Below are 15,887 nucleotides of genomic sequence, written 5' to 3'. Positions count from 1 at the left end.
ACCTTACTATGGTCCTGCTGCTGCAGACTATGGCAGTCTTTCTGGATGTTCCTTCTGAGCAGTGTCCTGCAAGATGGCCCTCAGCAGCACCATATCAAAGATGCCTCCTGGGACCCACCCAACATTGCTGAGGTCCAATGGTGTATTCTGCACTCTTTAACCTGCCACACTGGCATTCTCAGGAAGGTGCCTTATTCTGAGTCATTCTGCCATCTCGCTCAGCACTGTAGACTACAGCTCCCAAGGTTTTCAGACGCAAGGGGTTTATTTCCTGCCAGACACAAAGATGCTGCTGATTGAACCTCAGGCTATGTGATGGCCTGTAACTCGGAGCCAGAGGAGTCTCAGTCCACACTGGATCCTTTGCCTCAGGTGGCATCTGAACCAAGTCTGGGGCCTGATTCTGAAGAGCCCCAGTCTGCACAGGTTCCCCTGCAACAAGCACCAGCTGGGCCGAGTCAGGGGCCTGAGCCCGCCCTGGCTCCAGATGCTGGAATTACCTCATTGCCTTCAGCTGGGCAATCACTTACAGCTGCTCCACTACCAATTGGGTCAGGAGAGGTTGAGGCGACCTCTGGGTCTAGTAACCCACCGACATCTCCCGAGCTGCAGAGGCTGAGGTCTGAGAGAAGGAGAGACCTAAGTACTCACAGGAGGAGTGCTCACCTTCGGGTGAGACAGGGAGGTGAGTCACTGGGGGATCAGGACCCCGACAGAGATAAAAGGCTGCTGGACCCCGCCCCAGGTTGAGGGAGCAATGTTGCTGTTTGCCAGAACCTGCCTGTAATCCTGTGCCTTGCCTGGTTTCCTGCCTCGTGTCCTGCCTTGGCCCTGTCGGACTGACTCCTCGCGGAACCCTTGGATTTGGGACCAGACCTGGACCATGTTACTTGGCTTACCCCCGGGCCTAGCACAGGCTGCCTGCCTGCAAAACATATGCTCTACCACTAAGTTTATGACACTTCCCCTGGGAACACAAGAAGCCACCATATACTGAGTCAGGCCATTGATCCATCTAGCTCAATATTGCTCACACTGATTGACAGCTCTCTGGGATTTCAGGCAGGAATCTCTCTCCCATACCTGGAGACACCAGGGAATGAATCTGTTACCTTCCTCATGCATGGAGGTTTTAGCCCCAACTCGAAATGTAAAGGGAAACTTTCTACCTACCACTTTAGGTTATTTTTCTATACATACATAATTTGTGTATTATAAATGCACTGCAACAGGATGGGCTTATATAGTGAAATCTTACTACTTAACATGAATAGAAACAAAATAAAGCAAAATGAGAAACCCTTTCTCAAAGTCATAAAAGATATCTGATGTAACCACAAATGCCCCCGCAGCTATGTAAGTTGTTCACTAATGTAACGATGGCCTGGTAGGCTGACTTTTGAGCATATCCTTGCATATCCTTGGGAAGGGCTCTCTCGGGCCTCTTTTGCGAGACAGACTCCCTACACATCTAGAACTTTTATTCACTCCCTTTTTTTCAGGACCTCGCAAGAAAAGCCCGAAGGAATACTTCGTGCAAATCAATTAAATGAAATGGGGCGGTGGCCGCGGAAAAGGGCTTCTGCCCTGATGTTTTTACATTAGTCAAAGACTGTCCGTAGTCGAGGTCTTGTTTGAGGGAGGACTGACAGCTGTCTTTGCTCGGGACTTGCACGGTCTGCATTGCAGGGAAGCGGGCTGCTCCGAGCCAGGATGCCGAACCCCCTTCCTTCTGTGAAGCGTATCACCTTTTCAATTTGCAAGGGACCCGCAGGCCTTTCTGCAGCGGCGCCCCCTCCTGGGCCTGATAGGCGCCGCGGCTCCTCCGGGCCGCGCGGGGGCAGCAGCGGGCCGGTCCGCGCGGGCCGGTTTGGACGGCGCTCGTCGCTGGCCAAGGCTTGGCTGGGGGCGCCCCGCCGAGTTGCCATGTAGCGAGCCGAAGAAACGGCGCGTCCGGGCCGGGCAGAGGCGCGGGCAGCCGGGCCGGGCCAGGCCGCATCCCCCCCACCCACCCCCATGGGCGCGCAGGTAAGGGCCGCGGAGCGCAGGGGGCTCTTCCGGGCTTCTCCCCCTCGGGAAAGGGGGTCCCTGGGGTCGCGGCGTGGGGGGTGTTAGGCGCTCCCCTCTCTCGCTGCGCCCCTCGCCGCCGCCTCGGGTCTCCAGGGAGCCTCGGTTTCCCCGGCTGCCAACCTTTCAGGTCGATTGAGGCGGGGTAGGAAGCGGCTCGGGGTTGCTTGAGGACGCGGCTCCCCACCCCCACCCTCGAAAGTGGGAGAAAAAAGCCCTGCACCTCCTTCCCCTCCCCCTCCCGCGCCTCGAGATTTGGCTCTTCTGCTCCCCACGCAGGACCCTCTTCCCTCCTTCGACCCGGCAAGAGACTCCGCCGCCCGGTGGGACACAGCAGGTCTTGAGCGTGCAGCCTGGCTCACTTGCTGAAGCCCTCTGGCTTTGCTCCTGGTCGCGCCTTCCCTCTGGGACCGCCCTTCGCGCCTCTCCCCCCCCCCCAATAATAATATTAATTCAGTTATGGGCCCCTTCTGATCTAGGGATCCCCTCCCAGGGATCTCTGCGTTTGTTTTTGTTGTTTTCACCCGCCCGAGGCCTCTCGCAGCCTCTTCCAAAAGAGCACGGATCTGAAAGGAAAAGCCTGTGAAAACCCGTTTCAAAACGTACGCCACACGAAAGAGAAAGGACGTGGAAGGCCATTTAGGGTTGAGAAACCTCATTCTCCCTGCCTTGGAAGTGTGGTTTAATATCCAGATACACTCCCAAGTGGCAGTAGGGGGTTGCCTTTGGGGCTCCTCTCTTGGCTCTGCAGGTCCCCATTTCTGCTCCCCTGATTCTCACAGCCCACCAGCAATGCCAAGACACTCAGCCCCGGGCACTTCCTCAGTTGCCTCTCTGCCTTCTGCATCTGTTCTTTCATGCTGCTTTGGGTGCCTGGAAATGCCCTCTGTGCCAGCTTTTGCTGCTGCACCAAGCATACATGTGTGCATGTGGTGAGCACCTTGGACACTAACAGCCTCATGTGATCGGTAGGTGCAGAATGTGGGACAAAGGATGCTTTCTAGCTATGGTAATGGGTTTGCTGGTACACTGGCCTTGCCATCTGATTATCTACAGAAAAGTAGGCTAAGACAAGAGCCCACCAGTTGCTTTGGCAGGAAAGGTCATTGCTCAGTGGTTAGAGCATCTGCTTTGCATGCAGAAGACCCCAGGTCCAATCCCTGATGGTATATCTAGGAAGGGCTGCAAAAGGCTCCTTAATCTCAGCCCTTGAATAGCAGCTGCCAGTCAGTGTAGACAGTACTGAGCCAGATGTACCAATGGTCTTACTCCTTTGTATATTCCTATAAGCGTGCAACCAACAGTGCCATACCAGGTGTTTTGCACTACAACTTTCATTAGGCTCAGTGAGCACTGCTGTTGCTGGCATCTGGAGGGCACCAAGTTGATGAAGGCTGGTTTAATGTGTTCTTCAAAGTATAATGTTATATGTAGCACAAATTGAGGTATTTCATCAGGTTTACTCATTTTTCAAAAAGAAAAAGATTTTAAAGTCAGCCAGATTTTTTCCCCTGCTGCTTATATTTTATTTTGTTTATTTCGCTATTTGTAGATTGCCTTTCAGGCTGTTCACATCATATTAAAGGCACAAAATTATACAACCCTGAGGTTGTAAATGTTAAATTCTATACACCTAAAAAACTAAAACAGCAGCACCTAAAAAAACAACACAAACAACCAGCAGAATAAAACTCAGCTGGAAGCAGGAGGTTTTTCTTTTTTAAAAAAATGCCTTAGAACAAAGCAAACATCACTTTTCTAAACTGATGTGGACAACCTTAGAGCTCAATTATCAATGTCTTCATGATGAAAAAAAGGCTTCTTGGATTCTATTTGCGTTGTTTCCTGTGGTTAGTAAAGGGAAGGTGCTAATAGCCCAACAAAGTGAAGATGATGTCATTTTAAAGGCTCCTTAGAGCATGAGACAGAAGGGAAGAGCAGCTAATGGAAGGTTCTCATATATGCACTTAAATCTCAGTAGGGAAGTTGGAACAGAATGGTAAAAAGAGATTTGTACAATAACATGCTTGGAAATCTGTATTTCTTTGATAATAGTTATCCTAATAATGATAATAATTTTTGTGTGGTTGTCACCCCACCAACTGATTCCTTGCCATCAAGGGACAATGAGACAAGGCTGATTGATGTCATGCTGGTTTCAAATTCATTTAGCTGGCTTTCTTACTAGCCCTTCTCTGAGGGTCCCTAGATAACCATCAGTGGTCATGTGATGTTATGGACAACTCCATTGTTGGAGGCTCCAATTCCCAAAGTGGAAGGCTAAGCATGGTTACATATAAAAAGTAGTCTCTCAAGCAAGTGTGGTTGTATGCATCAGGGGTGGTCTTGGCCATGTGAACTACTCTTCGTCAACAGTGTTAGAAACTGGGATAGAAAACTTAGGAGCCAAATGGCTCCTGGGTTGTGGGCACTTTTAATTTATTATTTTGATAAGCATGAACTAATATGCAATTCTCATAAGTGACACATTGTTAATATAACATTTTAGCAGAAATTGTTAATATATGTTTAATTTGGGGTTTACAATAAAAATATTGGTACCGTACTTCAGTTTTCAAAATATTCTACCCTTTATTGTTAAACTCCTTAACATATACTTCAAGGCTTCAAAGCACATATATTTCTGTAATCCTTGAGTGTCAGCCAGGCACAAAAAATGGCACCCAGACTTTTTGAGGTGCTTGCAAATGGGGAATCTTTAGGTGCAAAATGCGCCTGGTGCCCTGCTAATTTTAGACCCTGTTCCTCAACCTGGTGGCCTCTGGGTGTTTTAGATTACAACTACCATCAGTCCCAGCCAGCACAGCACAAAGGATTGTATTCAACTAAGTCCTACTCAGAGTACACCCATTATAATTGGTGGTCATGTCCATTAACTTTGAGGGGCCTACTGTGAGTAAGAGTGGTAGCAAATATGACCACAAATGTCTGAAGGGCACCAGGTTGGGGAAGTTTGATATAGACTCAAAGTGGCCAAAGTTTGCCTAGCTGTGCTATCCACTGGAGTTCTTGGGGATTCCAGGAAGGAACTGGCAGTGACGGCATTGTGCAGGAAGGGATGACACCTGACTGATGCACAGGAGCTGCCCGGCTGGATGCCTGCATGACTCTGCACAGTTATTGTGTAGCCATCAAAGGCTGCAGAACTGGCTTTACTACCATCTGGGGGACAAACAAGCCTGAGAAGGTGCCTATGAAGGCAGGAGCCATATGGGAGACACCATCCTGAGTGGCTTCTGGCTGGTCTGGGCCCTTATGAGGAGCAGACAAGCCAGGAGCTACACCAGGAGTGGGGTCTGCCTAGTCCTAACGTGTGACACCTCTAGCCCCTCACCTTGGCTTCTGTGTGTGGCTTTGGCAGGTCGGACTGCTATGGAATATGACAAGAAGCTGGCTCGTTTCCGGCAGGGCCACCTCAACCCGTTCAACAAGGCCCCGCTGCAAAGCCAGCATGACCAGAAGACTGGGGAGACTGGAGAGGAGTTTCAGCAGAAAGGTGAGTAAGGCAGCTGAGTTCTCCCCTTGGGTAGGGTTCATAAGGGCGTAATATTGAAGCTTGAAGTTAGACCCACTTAAGAAGAGGGGGCATCTTTGTTTGTGCAGAGTGTCTTTTGGGCCAGTGCCATCTGCTCAGGCTTACAGATGCTGTCCAAAGTCTCTGGCCTTGTCTGCTCCTGCTTCCTACAATCCTTTGAAATGCAGGTACCGAGAATTGTACCTAAAGCCCTTTGGCATGTAAATATCTGGTACTTTTCATATATATAGTTCAAGTGAAGCCCTGTATAACCTCAGAATCAACACCACAGTCACCAAGACTCCTTTTGGTCTCGTGGGCATGGAGGAAGACGGGAGACTGTGGCGTTTCAAATTCAATGAGTAGGGGGACTTCCGGGGTGGCGCCATCGGCAATGACGGACTCCCTCCGAACTGGAGGGACCAGCTCCGCATGAAACGGGTCTTTTCCGCTGCGGCGAAGCGGGGACCCTTCTGGAAATCACAGGCGGATGAAGCCTGTGACTGTGGGACTCGGCGGGCACCCTTAGCGCCCCCCCAACCCGCAAAGGAACCCACAAACGGGCTCCGAAGCGAAGAGGGGGAAGTGGCGCGGTGCTGTGAGTCAATCGCTTTTCCTGCGGAGCGAAGCCGCGTAGCCGTTGCCGGAGAGCGCTGCCTTTTTCCTGGGACAATTTGGCATCTAAAATAACCAACCGTGAGTACTGGAACATTGAATATCTGGACTTTAAATAAGAACTGGTGAAATAGAAAGGAATTTGGACTTAAAAATTCACCCTAATTTGGTACTGAAACGGAAAGGTTTAAACAGGAAGTCAGCCTTCCGTTTCCCTGTAGCCAGAACAAAGCAAAGACAACGCAAACTAGAGCTTTAAAAATCACTCTTAAAGGATTGACTTTCATCATTTAAAATCACTGAACCCCCCTTCGGTAGCAGGAGAAGAAGGGGGAGCTTTTTTCGAGCTGTTTAAACCTGCAGAAGTGAATCTAAAGCAAAGTAATTTTCCACCGTCCTGATCCTGGAGCGGGGTGTCAGAATTGACGTTTGAAGCTCACTGACCAGAAACAAATGTCTTTGACAGATAGTTAAAAGAAGAGAAACATAGTGACTCCATTGCTCCCTTTCGCATCTTAAAAGAACAAATATGGACAAAATATCTTAAAAAAGAAACTTTGTTGCTATTGTTTTTAAGAGAAAGAACAATCAGAAGTTTTTCCCCCTAGAGGGGAACTGTGAAATTGTAACTAATCCCTGGGAGCTTGCAGCTGTCACTGATTACAACCATGGGAAAGGGTTTGTGACCTTGCAGGACAATGTCTGCAGAAGCACTGTTGGGTGCTTTCTGCAAAATAAATGCCCTATTGGATCAGTTAAGCCAGAAGACGGATTTGATGACTAATGCGGCCAGAACCTTTGAACAGGTAGTGGGAAACTATATGGAGCCCACCCAGGAACTAAAACAGGAGCATGCCATGACAGAACAGCTGAGAGATGAGGATTCTGCTGAATCTTGGGTGCCAGAGACGGAAGGAGCTGCGGCCCAGCATGAATATAAATTTTTGGATTTGACAAATGAACTTGGAAAAGACCAGACTTGGAAAGATAAAATTTGGTTTGGTTTGGAAATGGGGGGTTGGATAGACCCCCCTATACAGGGAGATTTGGACTTTTCGAGTCTGGAAAGGGGCCGTCAGATGTCTGGAGCAGTGGGGGCTCTCAACTTTGAAGGGAATCTGGAACATGTTTTTAAATACTACATCGAGTCTAGTCTGGACTATGGAAAAGGGACTGTTTTGTTGAAAAGGGTCAAAAACATTACCAAGCTGGAGTTCCCACGAATAAAAGGGAAATACGAAGAAGAGCTGTGGAAGGGACATGGAAGAGACTTGAGGGCCTCGGATATAAGATTGCCAGGTTAATGTGCTAGATTAATAGGACAAAAAGGACTGACAAAACCCGGGACCAGAAGGAAGGGACGCTGGATGAAGATTGGATTGCTTAAGTTTCTATTTTTATCATTAGGACTGTTTTACAAAATTGATGAATGTTAGGAAAATGTTGAAATGAAATTATTTGGCTCTTATAAAAATGTCTAAAGAATTAGGTAAGAATGTTATGGTTAGGAGAAGTTGGTAAAAATTAAGATTTAAGTTCTAAACTTTTTTATACATAAGATAAGATGAAAATAGATTAAGGTAATGTGAGGACAGAATATTATGAATTATGGAAAGGATTTGCTGTGATTATTATAAATCAGGATACAGGAAAAGGGAGGAGGAGGAGGTCAAGGAAAGAAGGTATTGAAAGTGGAGAATTGGAGAATGATGGTTTTACTTTTTCTTTTTTTTTTTTTGGTCTTGTTTCTTTTTTTGTGTGTAATTTAAAAAAAAAAATTCTCAATAAATATCATTTTTTTAAAAAAAAAACAAATTCAATGAGTAGGAGGGGACATGGTTCACCCTCCAGATAACTTCTATGAAAGCTACTTCCTTCCCTTGGTGGAGAAATGAGGTGACCCCTTTCTGACATGGACCTCCTAGCCACAGAAAAAGAGGAGCTGGAGGAAAGGCAGGGGGCAAGAACAGATTTGGACCTAGGCAGGTAGTTCTGATCCCTACATAAGAAGAACCTGCTGAGTCAGGCCAGTGGCTCATCTAGTCCAGCATCCTGTTCTCACGGGGCCAACCAGATGCAAGCAGGATCTGTGTACAAGAGCAACACACACACACACACACACACACACACACACACACATCCCAGTGGTTTTCAGCAACTGGTATTCAGAAGCATTTCTGCCTCTGGCTGTGGAGGCAGAGCATAGTCACCATGGCTAGAGACATGGCTGTGCGTAGCAGCTCCTCATACATTCTTTCAAGAAACTGGACACAGAGTTTCCCTTACACAGCTTTGGGTGGCTTCTTATTGTGGGGAAGGAGACCCAGGCAAGCCGGTGTTTGTGTGTGAGAGGGAGGGAGGGAATGTTGCAATTCTCTTCCCTCCTGACACTTTTGCTTCTCTTTGCTCCTTGTAGGCTTGAGGCTGGGCTTGTCCCCCGAGGAGGAGGCTGAGTTCCAGTGTTCAGAGCGCACCATGGACTTGGGTCTGGCAGAGGATCACTTCTCGCGCCCAGTGGTGAGGAGGAAGGAGGGATGCTTCTGCATTCTGGCCTTGGGCTTGCTGCCCCCCCCCCCCAATTGTACCTAAAGACTTTTACATATCTGGAGAAAAGCAGCACTTAAAATCCCTGACGCCAATCCAAAATCCCCACCCTTAACACCAAACATTAAGCAGCCAGCCCACCATTCCCGGCCTTGCAGAGCAGGCCACCTCTCTGGCTCCACCACTGGGGCCACAAGGATATGGCCTGCCTAGGCCGCTTGGCTATGGGGGCGGGCAGTCAAGGTTGTCCCTCTGCCTCTAAACTGACAGTCCCTTGGTGATCTGCTCTTCCTTTGCAGGGCTTGTTCCTGGCCTCTGATGTCGAGCAGCTGCGGCAGGCAATTGAAGAGTGCAAGCAGAGGATTTTGGAGCTCCCTGATAACTCGGAGAAGCAAAAAGATGCCGTAGTGCGGCTCATCCATCTGCGGCTCAAACTCCAGGAGCTGAAGGTGCACAGACAGGCTTGTAGAGGGGCATGTCGTCACCATAGGATGGGCTTGAGGGATAGAGCTCTGGCGTCTTCTTTCTGCCAGAGGAGTGACAAATCCAAGACTTCTTTCTTGCTTTAGTTCAAGGTGCAAAATTTGTAGTGGGTGGCAAACTTGCAGGTGCATCGTATGATCATGAGAGCCAGCATGCTGGACTGGATGCAAGATTGCTGTAGACCTTAGATGCACCAGCTAAATCTCTGCTCAGCCATGTTGCTCAAAAGCCTCAGTATGAGATGAGACAATCCCCCACCCTGCATCGCTGGGCTTCTAGATCAGAGGGCATAGCCCCCAGCAAGGCTGAGCCGCAGCAAATCTCAACTTAGCCACTACACCATGCTGGCTTTATGTTTAAGATCTAGCTGTTTTAAAGATATCTTTATTGCTATCTACAGGGTGAGCCCAGGGATGGAACACCTATGGGGGTCATCCAGCTGTTGTTGTTGGACTCCAACTCTGATCAGCCCTATCATCTGATATGGCCAAAGTGCAAGGGTGGTGGGAGCTGGAGTTCAGCAATGCTTAAATGGCCACTGGCTCCCCACCCCACAATTGCTTTAAATAATTCTCCTTTTTTGTAGATGTTTTGCAGCCCTTTGGGCAGTGGGGAAGGGCACAGCATGGCCTGGACTTCCAGAAGTGGGGAGAGAGAGAGGATAAAATCACAAGGCCCTTGTTGGGGGCCATGATTGAACATCCCTATGTGGCCTGCCTTTCCCTATTGCAGGATCCCAGTGAGGATGAACCCAACATCCGGGTGATTCTGGAGCATCGCTTCTACAAGGAGAAGAGCAAGAGCGTGAAGCAGACCTGTGACAAGTGCAGCACCATCATCTGGGGACTCCTCCAGACCTGGTATACATGCACAGGTGAGAAGCCACACACCCACATCCCCTCCCCTGGGGACCAGGAGTAGGAGGAGCTCCAATCGGAGATCAATTGCTGTTCCTCCTTCCAGAGCAGTGGTGGGGAACCTCTGGCCTAGTGGCAGGGGGCAGGGGTCCTATGAGGCCATTTCCCCCAAGCCACACCCAGATATAGGGCAGGGGAGGACACGGCTGAAAAGGATCAAGTGTGTAACCTGTGGCCCTCCCAGATATTGCTAGACTACAGCTCCCATCATGCCTGATCATTGGCCATGCTGACCAGGGCTGATAGGAGTTGGAGTCCAGCAATAGCTGGAAGGCTACCTGCTTTGAGGCTCTGTTGCCAGAAGAAAGTTGTCTGCATGAATTGGATAGAAATTCAAACACAGATGCTTGAAATAAAGTCTTACTCTGGATGCAGCATGGCCTGGATTCTGCAGTGCAATGAAAAAATACCTACGACGAGTGTTCTGGCCTCATCCTTTTAGGAGGGCACAAATATTACTCTCCCTCCTCATTCCTGTTGGCCTCCTTATTTTTCTGCAGATCAGGAAGCAAAAGCACTGTGAGTTCTTCCTAGGCTAAGTGGGGAAGATCCTGTAGGGCCTAAATCTTATTCTACCTGCCATGGGTATTGTCTCTTTTTATGCAGTACTGTCTTTTTATATCCTGTGGAACTCCCTGGCACACAAGAGTTTTCAAGCCCTCTATGAATTAGCTTGAGGTTCTGTTGTGAGTTATCCCTGGAGAGACCTTTAGAGAGGAGATATGGGGGGAGGAGTGCTGCTGTTGGGGCCCTGTGGCTTCCTCATGCTTTCCTCTTTTTCCTCCCCAGGTTGTTCCTATCGCTGCCATAGCAAGTGCCTGAACCTCATCACCAAGCCATGTGTCCGCTCCAAGGTCAGCCACCAGGCTGAGTATGAGCTCAGCATCTGCCCAGAGACAGGGTTGGACAGCCAGGACTACCGCTGTGCTGAGTGCCGGGTGCCCATCTCGCTCAGTAAGTGTTGGGGTGGGACTGGCAGGGGAAGGGGGAACCCCTGGCTCACCAGGCTTAATTTGGCCCAGCTATGCCCACCTGTCGGACACTTGATGTCAGGTGTGGGGCAGGTAAAGATGTGGCTGGGCCAGAGGGGTTTTGTGGGCCAAACAGCTGGCCAGCAGCACCTGCAAAGCCCTCTGCATGGTATTTTGGAGCTGCCCACAAGCAGCTGATTGTTGGGCTTTGCATAACTCCATGTGCATTACTGTGCAAACTCCAATGATCAGCTGCTTGGCCATGCAGGCAAAAAGGGCCACCTGACATCATTGTTATGCTGGATGATTGATGGGTGAGTGGCCTTGCCCACCCTTTCAAACTTTGCCATGAGAGAGCAGGGGATATAAAGGGTCTGGTTTGCTGGCCAGATCCAGTGCCAACTCTGACCAAACCTTCTGGAGCCTGTAGGGTGCCTTCTTGGCCCTTTCCATATGCCCACATGGACCGAGTCATGGTCATGAGTCATGGTCAGATACCTGCCACCCCACTTCTGGAACCTCTCCAGGCACTAGCTGTGAGGACTTAAACCAGCCTTGGACTAAAACTCCCATGAGACTCAGCCAGCTTTGCCGTCTGATGCTGGGACAGAGGGTAGTTGTTGTCAAACAGTAAACGGTGGTCAATCTGACCCACGTTTTCCCATAATTATTTTGTAAGTTGGTGAATTCTCCAGTTGAGATTTGTTATGCATTTTAGTGGCAACTGCTTGTTGCCCTCCCTTCCCTTCTCGCCTAGAAAACTTTTACAGTGAACTGTAAGTCCATGGTACGACCCGTGCACATTCATGCAGGATTGTTTTTGTTTTTAAATGAATGGTGCAATCTTATCCTTTTGCTGGTTCATGCAGGCATGGCTGAGTCGTTTTGCTCAGAGCTCTGCAGCTTGGACAAGGACTCCAAAAGGGCAGGATTTAGTGGGCTGGAAGTGCAGCTCAGGAACAGAGTGAATCCTTTGCATGTCAGGAGTCCCAGCTGTGAGCCAAGGCACCTCTAGTCAAGGGATCCCAGCAGCAGAAAGCTTGGAAAGCCCTGTAGCTGTGAGCTGCATTGCTGCCAGTCAGGGTAGACAGGACTGCTTTTAGTGGCTCTAAACCTTACTGGCCATTTGTTGCCAGGGTTCTGCCCAGCCTCTTGGGAGTTTTGAAGATAGTGCTGCTTACCTCGACTGACGTGCCTCTTTCCCTCTGTCCCGCTGCAGGGGGAGTTCCAAGCGAGGCCCGGCAGTGTGACTACACTGGCCTCTATTACTGTAGCAACTGCCACTGGAACGACCAAGCTGTCATCCCTGCCAGGGTCATCCACAACTGGGACTTTGAACCCCGCAAGGTCTGTGCTCAAGTTTCCCAATACCAAAGGCCTTCTGTTGTCAGAAGTTGTAGCGAGTGGCATTAGAAGAGGACAGAGCAGGGATGGGGAACCCCATTGCTGTTGCCACTGTTGTCCATCCTTAATTGGTGACTGTGATTTCCAGGTATCTCGGTGCAGCATGCGCTACCTTGCCCTGATGGTGTCACGGCCGGTACTCAAACTGCGTGAGATTAACCCTCTTCTGTTCAACTATGTTGAGGAGCTGGTGGAGATCCGGGTGAGCATAGGAGGAGTCTGAGAGGGTATACTTGGCCTGAAACCTCTTCTTGATGTGTGCATGTGGAAGTATTTGGGGTTCGAATGAGATGTGTCCTGTACTGATATTCTAGCACCCAAAAGAGAGGTTCACATTACTGGGGAAAGACTGCCTGGCCAAGTGTTTCAAGGGAGTCTTTCTCTCCCTCTCCCTCTGCAGAAGCTGCGCCAGGACATTCTCCTTATGAAACCGTACTTCATCACCTGCAAGGAAGCTATGGAGGCTCGGCTCTTGCTCCAGGTCAGGAGGAGAGATGGACCAGCCAGCTGCAGTTTTCTCTTATGTCCATTTTAAGCCCAGTATAGGGGACCACTTACAAAATGTTGGCCGTTTATGTGCTTAGCCTCCCTTACACATAAAACCAGGTGGCTTGAGGATTTCATTTGTTTATAAGCATATTTCTAAATGGCCTGCTCATTCAAAAAATATTTATCAGTGGTATATGATAAATCTCAAAAAAATGGTAAAGCCTTAAAATACAGAACAAATGACCAAAACTGAACCACGTTAACTCTAAAAATGCTTGGGGAGGCTGGGATGTTTTCAGCAGGCATTCAAGGGACAACCATTAAACAGAGGAGCCTTTGAATTCTTTACTCATACCCCACTTGCAGTTCCATGCTTTGTCTTGCCCTCTGCCCCAAATTCATCCGGTTGTGGCGGACAATAAGCAATCGTGCTCTCCCTTCAGCTGCAGGATCGGCAACACTTTGTGGAGAACGACGACATGTACTCGCTGCAAGACCTGATTGACATCAATGCTGGGCGCCTCAGCTGCTCTCTTACTGAGACCCACACGCTCTTTGCCAAACACATCAAACTGGATTGTGAGGTGAGGGTTCAGCAATTGGCATTCAGAAGTACTGGTATTGCTTTATACTGTGCATTATTAAACTCTGAAATTTACTGCTACAGGATAATGGCAATGGCCACCAATTGAAGTAGTGATAAAAGGGAATCGGGCAAATTCATGGACAAAGCTAGCAGTGGCCAGTAGCAGGATGGTCAGGTGCAAAAAGGGTCATCCCTCAGCAGTTTTAACATTATGTAGGACAACATACATCTCCTAAAATGCCCAGTGAAGGAGCCCTGTCCTCTTTCACTTCAAGCCACATCTAGCTACTAGTCAGGGTGGCCCTATGCTATCTCCAGGATCAGAGGAACCATGCCTCTGAAGGCATGTTGCTGAGGAACAAGAGTTAGAGAGTGCTGTGTTGTGCTCCTGACCTGTCTGTGGGCTTCCTTGAGCCATCTGATTGGCTTCTAGTAAAAGGGGTGCTAGACTAGTTACACTTTTGGTCTGATCCAGCAGAGCTGTTCTTATGTTACTGTGATTCTTAGCAATTGACAGGCCCGTTTTCCACCTCCGTGAATTTGTCTAAACCCTCTTTAAAGCCCTCTAAACTGATAGCCATCATCACCCATCTTGTGGTAGTGGAGTTCCTTACAGCATATGCTGTATGATGGTGGACCATATTTTGTCTGCCCTGAATCAATTTCATCACATGATCCCAAGTTCTAATATTCTGAGACATTGTACTGACCTTTGGCATTACACAAATACATTACTGACAGGTAGTCTATAAGAGGAAGGAAAACTTGTTTCTTTCATGTATAATCTTATAATTTTATTTATTTAAGAATATTTATAATTTGCTTAATCTTAAAGACAAATCTTTACCCCCACCATGTCTTTTTCATTCAGTGCAGCACTTTATAGTACATGGCATTTCCCCAGAATATGTTGCTGTTGGGGAAAATGCAGTTCCCCCTCTGCAAGATTAGCACACCCATGTGGTTGTATTAGTGTTGTAGGCACCCAGTAGCACGCAGGAAACCTCTATGGTGTCATTATGAGCCCAGCAACTCCACCCAACCTCTGTTCACTGGCAGTGGAAGTAGAAGCTGAAACTGACTCACTGGCCTTCCTTTTTCATTCTTACAGCGGTGCCAAGCAAAGGGTTTTGTGTGTGAGCTCTGCAAAGAGGGGGATGTGCTCTTTCCCTTTGACAGCCACACCTCCATGTGCATGGACTGCTCAGCTGTCTTCCACAGGTGAGCCCCAGAGCTATGATCTGGCTTGCGCCAGTGCTAAATGTGTGGGTTCAAGTCAGGCAGTGAGAGGTAGCTCCTGCCTCTCATCCAGATGAACGAAACTGATGAGCCTTTGTGTCTCCTTTTGCAGGGACTGTTATTATGACAACTCCACAACGTGTCCCAAGTGTGCTCGGCTAAATCTGAGAAAGCAGTCGCTGCTCAGAGACCCCAGTGTGGAGCTGCAGGCTTAGAGGTGCCTTTCCTTGGCTGGAGGGAGATGTCACAAAGGAACATGGCAAGCCCAGGATGCTGGGTTTCACCTGTACTTGCCTGGGAGGAGATCAGCCCAGATTGGCAAGGAGGAGAACCTTCACAGGAGTGCAGCTGGGAATTGCTTCTCTAAAGGTTCCGGGAAATGATGCTGCAGGACAAGTGTCCTAGACTCTCTCTCACTAGAAGAGCCTTTGAGACTGCTCAGCACATCAGACATTGCAGACTCTCCCTACCTGAAATCATGAGACTGAGTTCAAGAGAGCACTGTCCTCACAGGACACAGGGTTTTGGGTGTGAGGAGGACAAGCTTTTGGGCCAGGGTTTATTCATGGCAGATCCTGCTAGGCTGAAAAACATTGGAGAAAGGGCCGACTGACTGTGATGCGAAACATTTGCTAGCAGCTTTCCTCGGCTGTTGCTTATTAACGCCACCGCTCTATGTTGGCACATGACATTGAGAGTGCCCCTGTGGCTTCCGTTTTGACAGTGATACATCAGCATGGAAGATGATCCGAGGCAGGTGGGCTTAGGGATGATATGATATCTAGAATTCATTCCCTCTAACTTGGATGCATAAAGTATCTGTGCTGGAGATCGGGTATGTGGGAGAGAAGAGAAGATGCCCTTTTCTTCTTCACCATCCCCATGGCTTTTGGTGATGGCAACACAAGGACTGGATGGATGATGAATTTGGAACAGGCCCCAACAGCCAGTGAGAAGAGACTGGAGTGGGGCACTTCAACCACAGTAATTTATCACGAGCACTAAAATCACTTTAAATAAAGCCGTGTGAAACTCTG

At 48.8% G+C, this 15,887-nt stretch overlaps 1 protein-coding gene across 2 annotated transcripts; it reads left to right on the top strand.

Annotated features, from left to right (window-relative positions):
• The first annotated feature begins 1,892 nt into the window (after window positions 1-1,892).
• DEF8 (differentially expressed in FDCP 8 homolog) lies at window positions 1,893-15,887 on the top strand. Of its 2 annotated transcripts, XM_081017835.1 has the most exons (12): window positions 1,894-2,028; window positions 5,450-5,584; window positions 8,634-8,734; window positions 9,061-9,210; window positions 9,977-10,118; window positions 10,951-11,115; window positions 12,352-12,479; window positions 12,625-12,738; window positions 12,937-13,017; window positions 13,469-13,609; window positions 14,723-14,832; window positions 14,963-15,887. In XM_081017835.1, exons 2-12 carry the CDS (start codon window positions 5,461-5,463, stop codon window positions 15,063-15,065), a joined length of 1,359 nt encoding a protein of 452 aa, XP_080873961.1. In that variant the 5' UTR covers window positions 1,894-2,028; window positions 5,450-5,460; the 3' UTR covers window positions 15,066-15,887. The 2 variants fall into 2 exon arrangements, with proteins under 2 accessions (XP_080873962.1, XP_080873961.1); XM_081017836.1 differs by lacking the exon at window positions 12,625-12,738 and having other exon boundaries at window positions 1,893-2,028.

This window comes from Podarcis pityusensis (assembly GCF_964106645.2).
Source record: "Podarcis pityusensis genome assembly, chromosome: 8".
Classification (NCBI taxonomy): Eukaryota; Metazoa; Chordata; class Lepidosauria; order Squamata; family Lacertidae; genus Podarcis; species Podarcis pityusensis.
This window is presented reverse-complemented; position numbering and strand designations above follow the sequence as displayed.

Excerpts from the sequence above, each read along its gene's own strand:
- DEF8 (XM_081017835.1), top strand. The coding sequence starts at position 5,461 with ATGGAATATGACAAGAAGCTGGCTCGTTTCCGGCAGGGCCACCTCAAC. Across the intron at positions 8,735-9,060 it reads ATCACTTCTCGCGCCCAGTG|GGCTTGTTCCTGGCCTCTGA; the intron begins GTGAGGAGGAAG and ends CTTCCTTTGCAG. Across the intron at positions 10,119-10,950 it reads GACCTGGTATACATGCACAG|GTTGTTCCTATCGCTGCCAT; the intron begins GTGAGAAGCCAC and ends TTTCCTCCCCAG.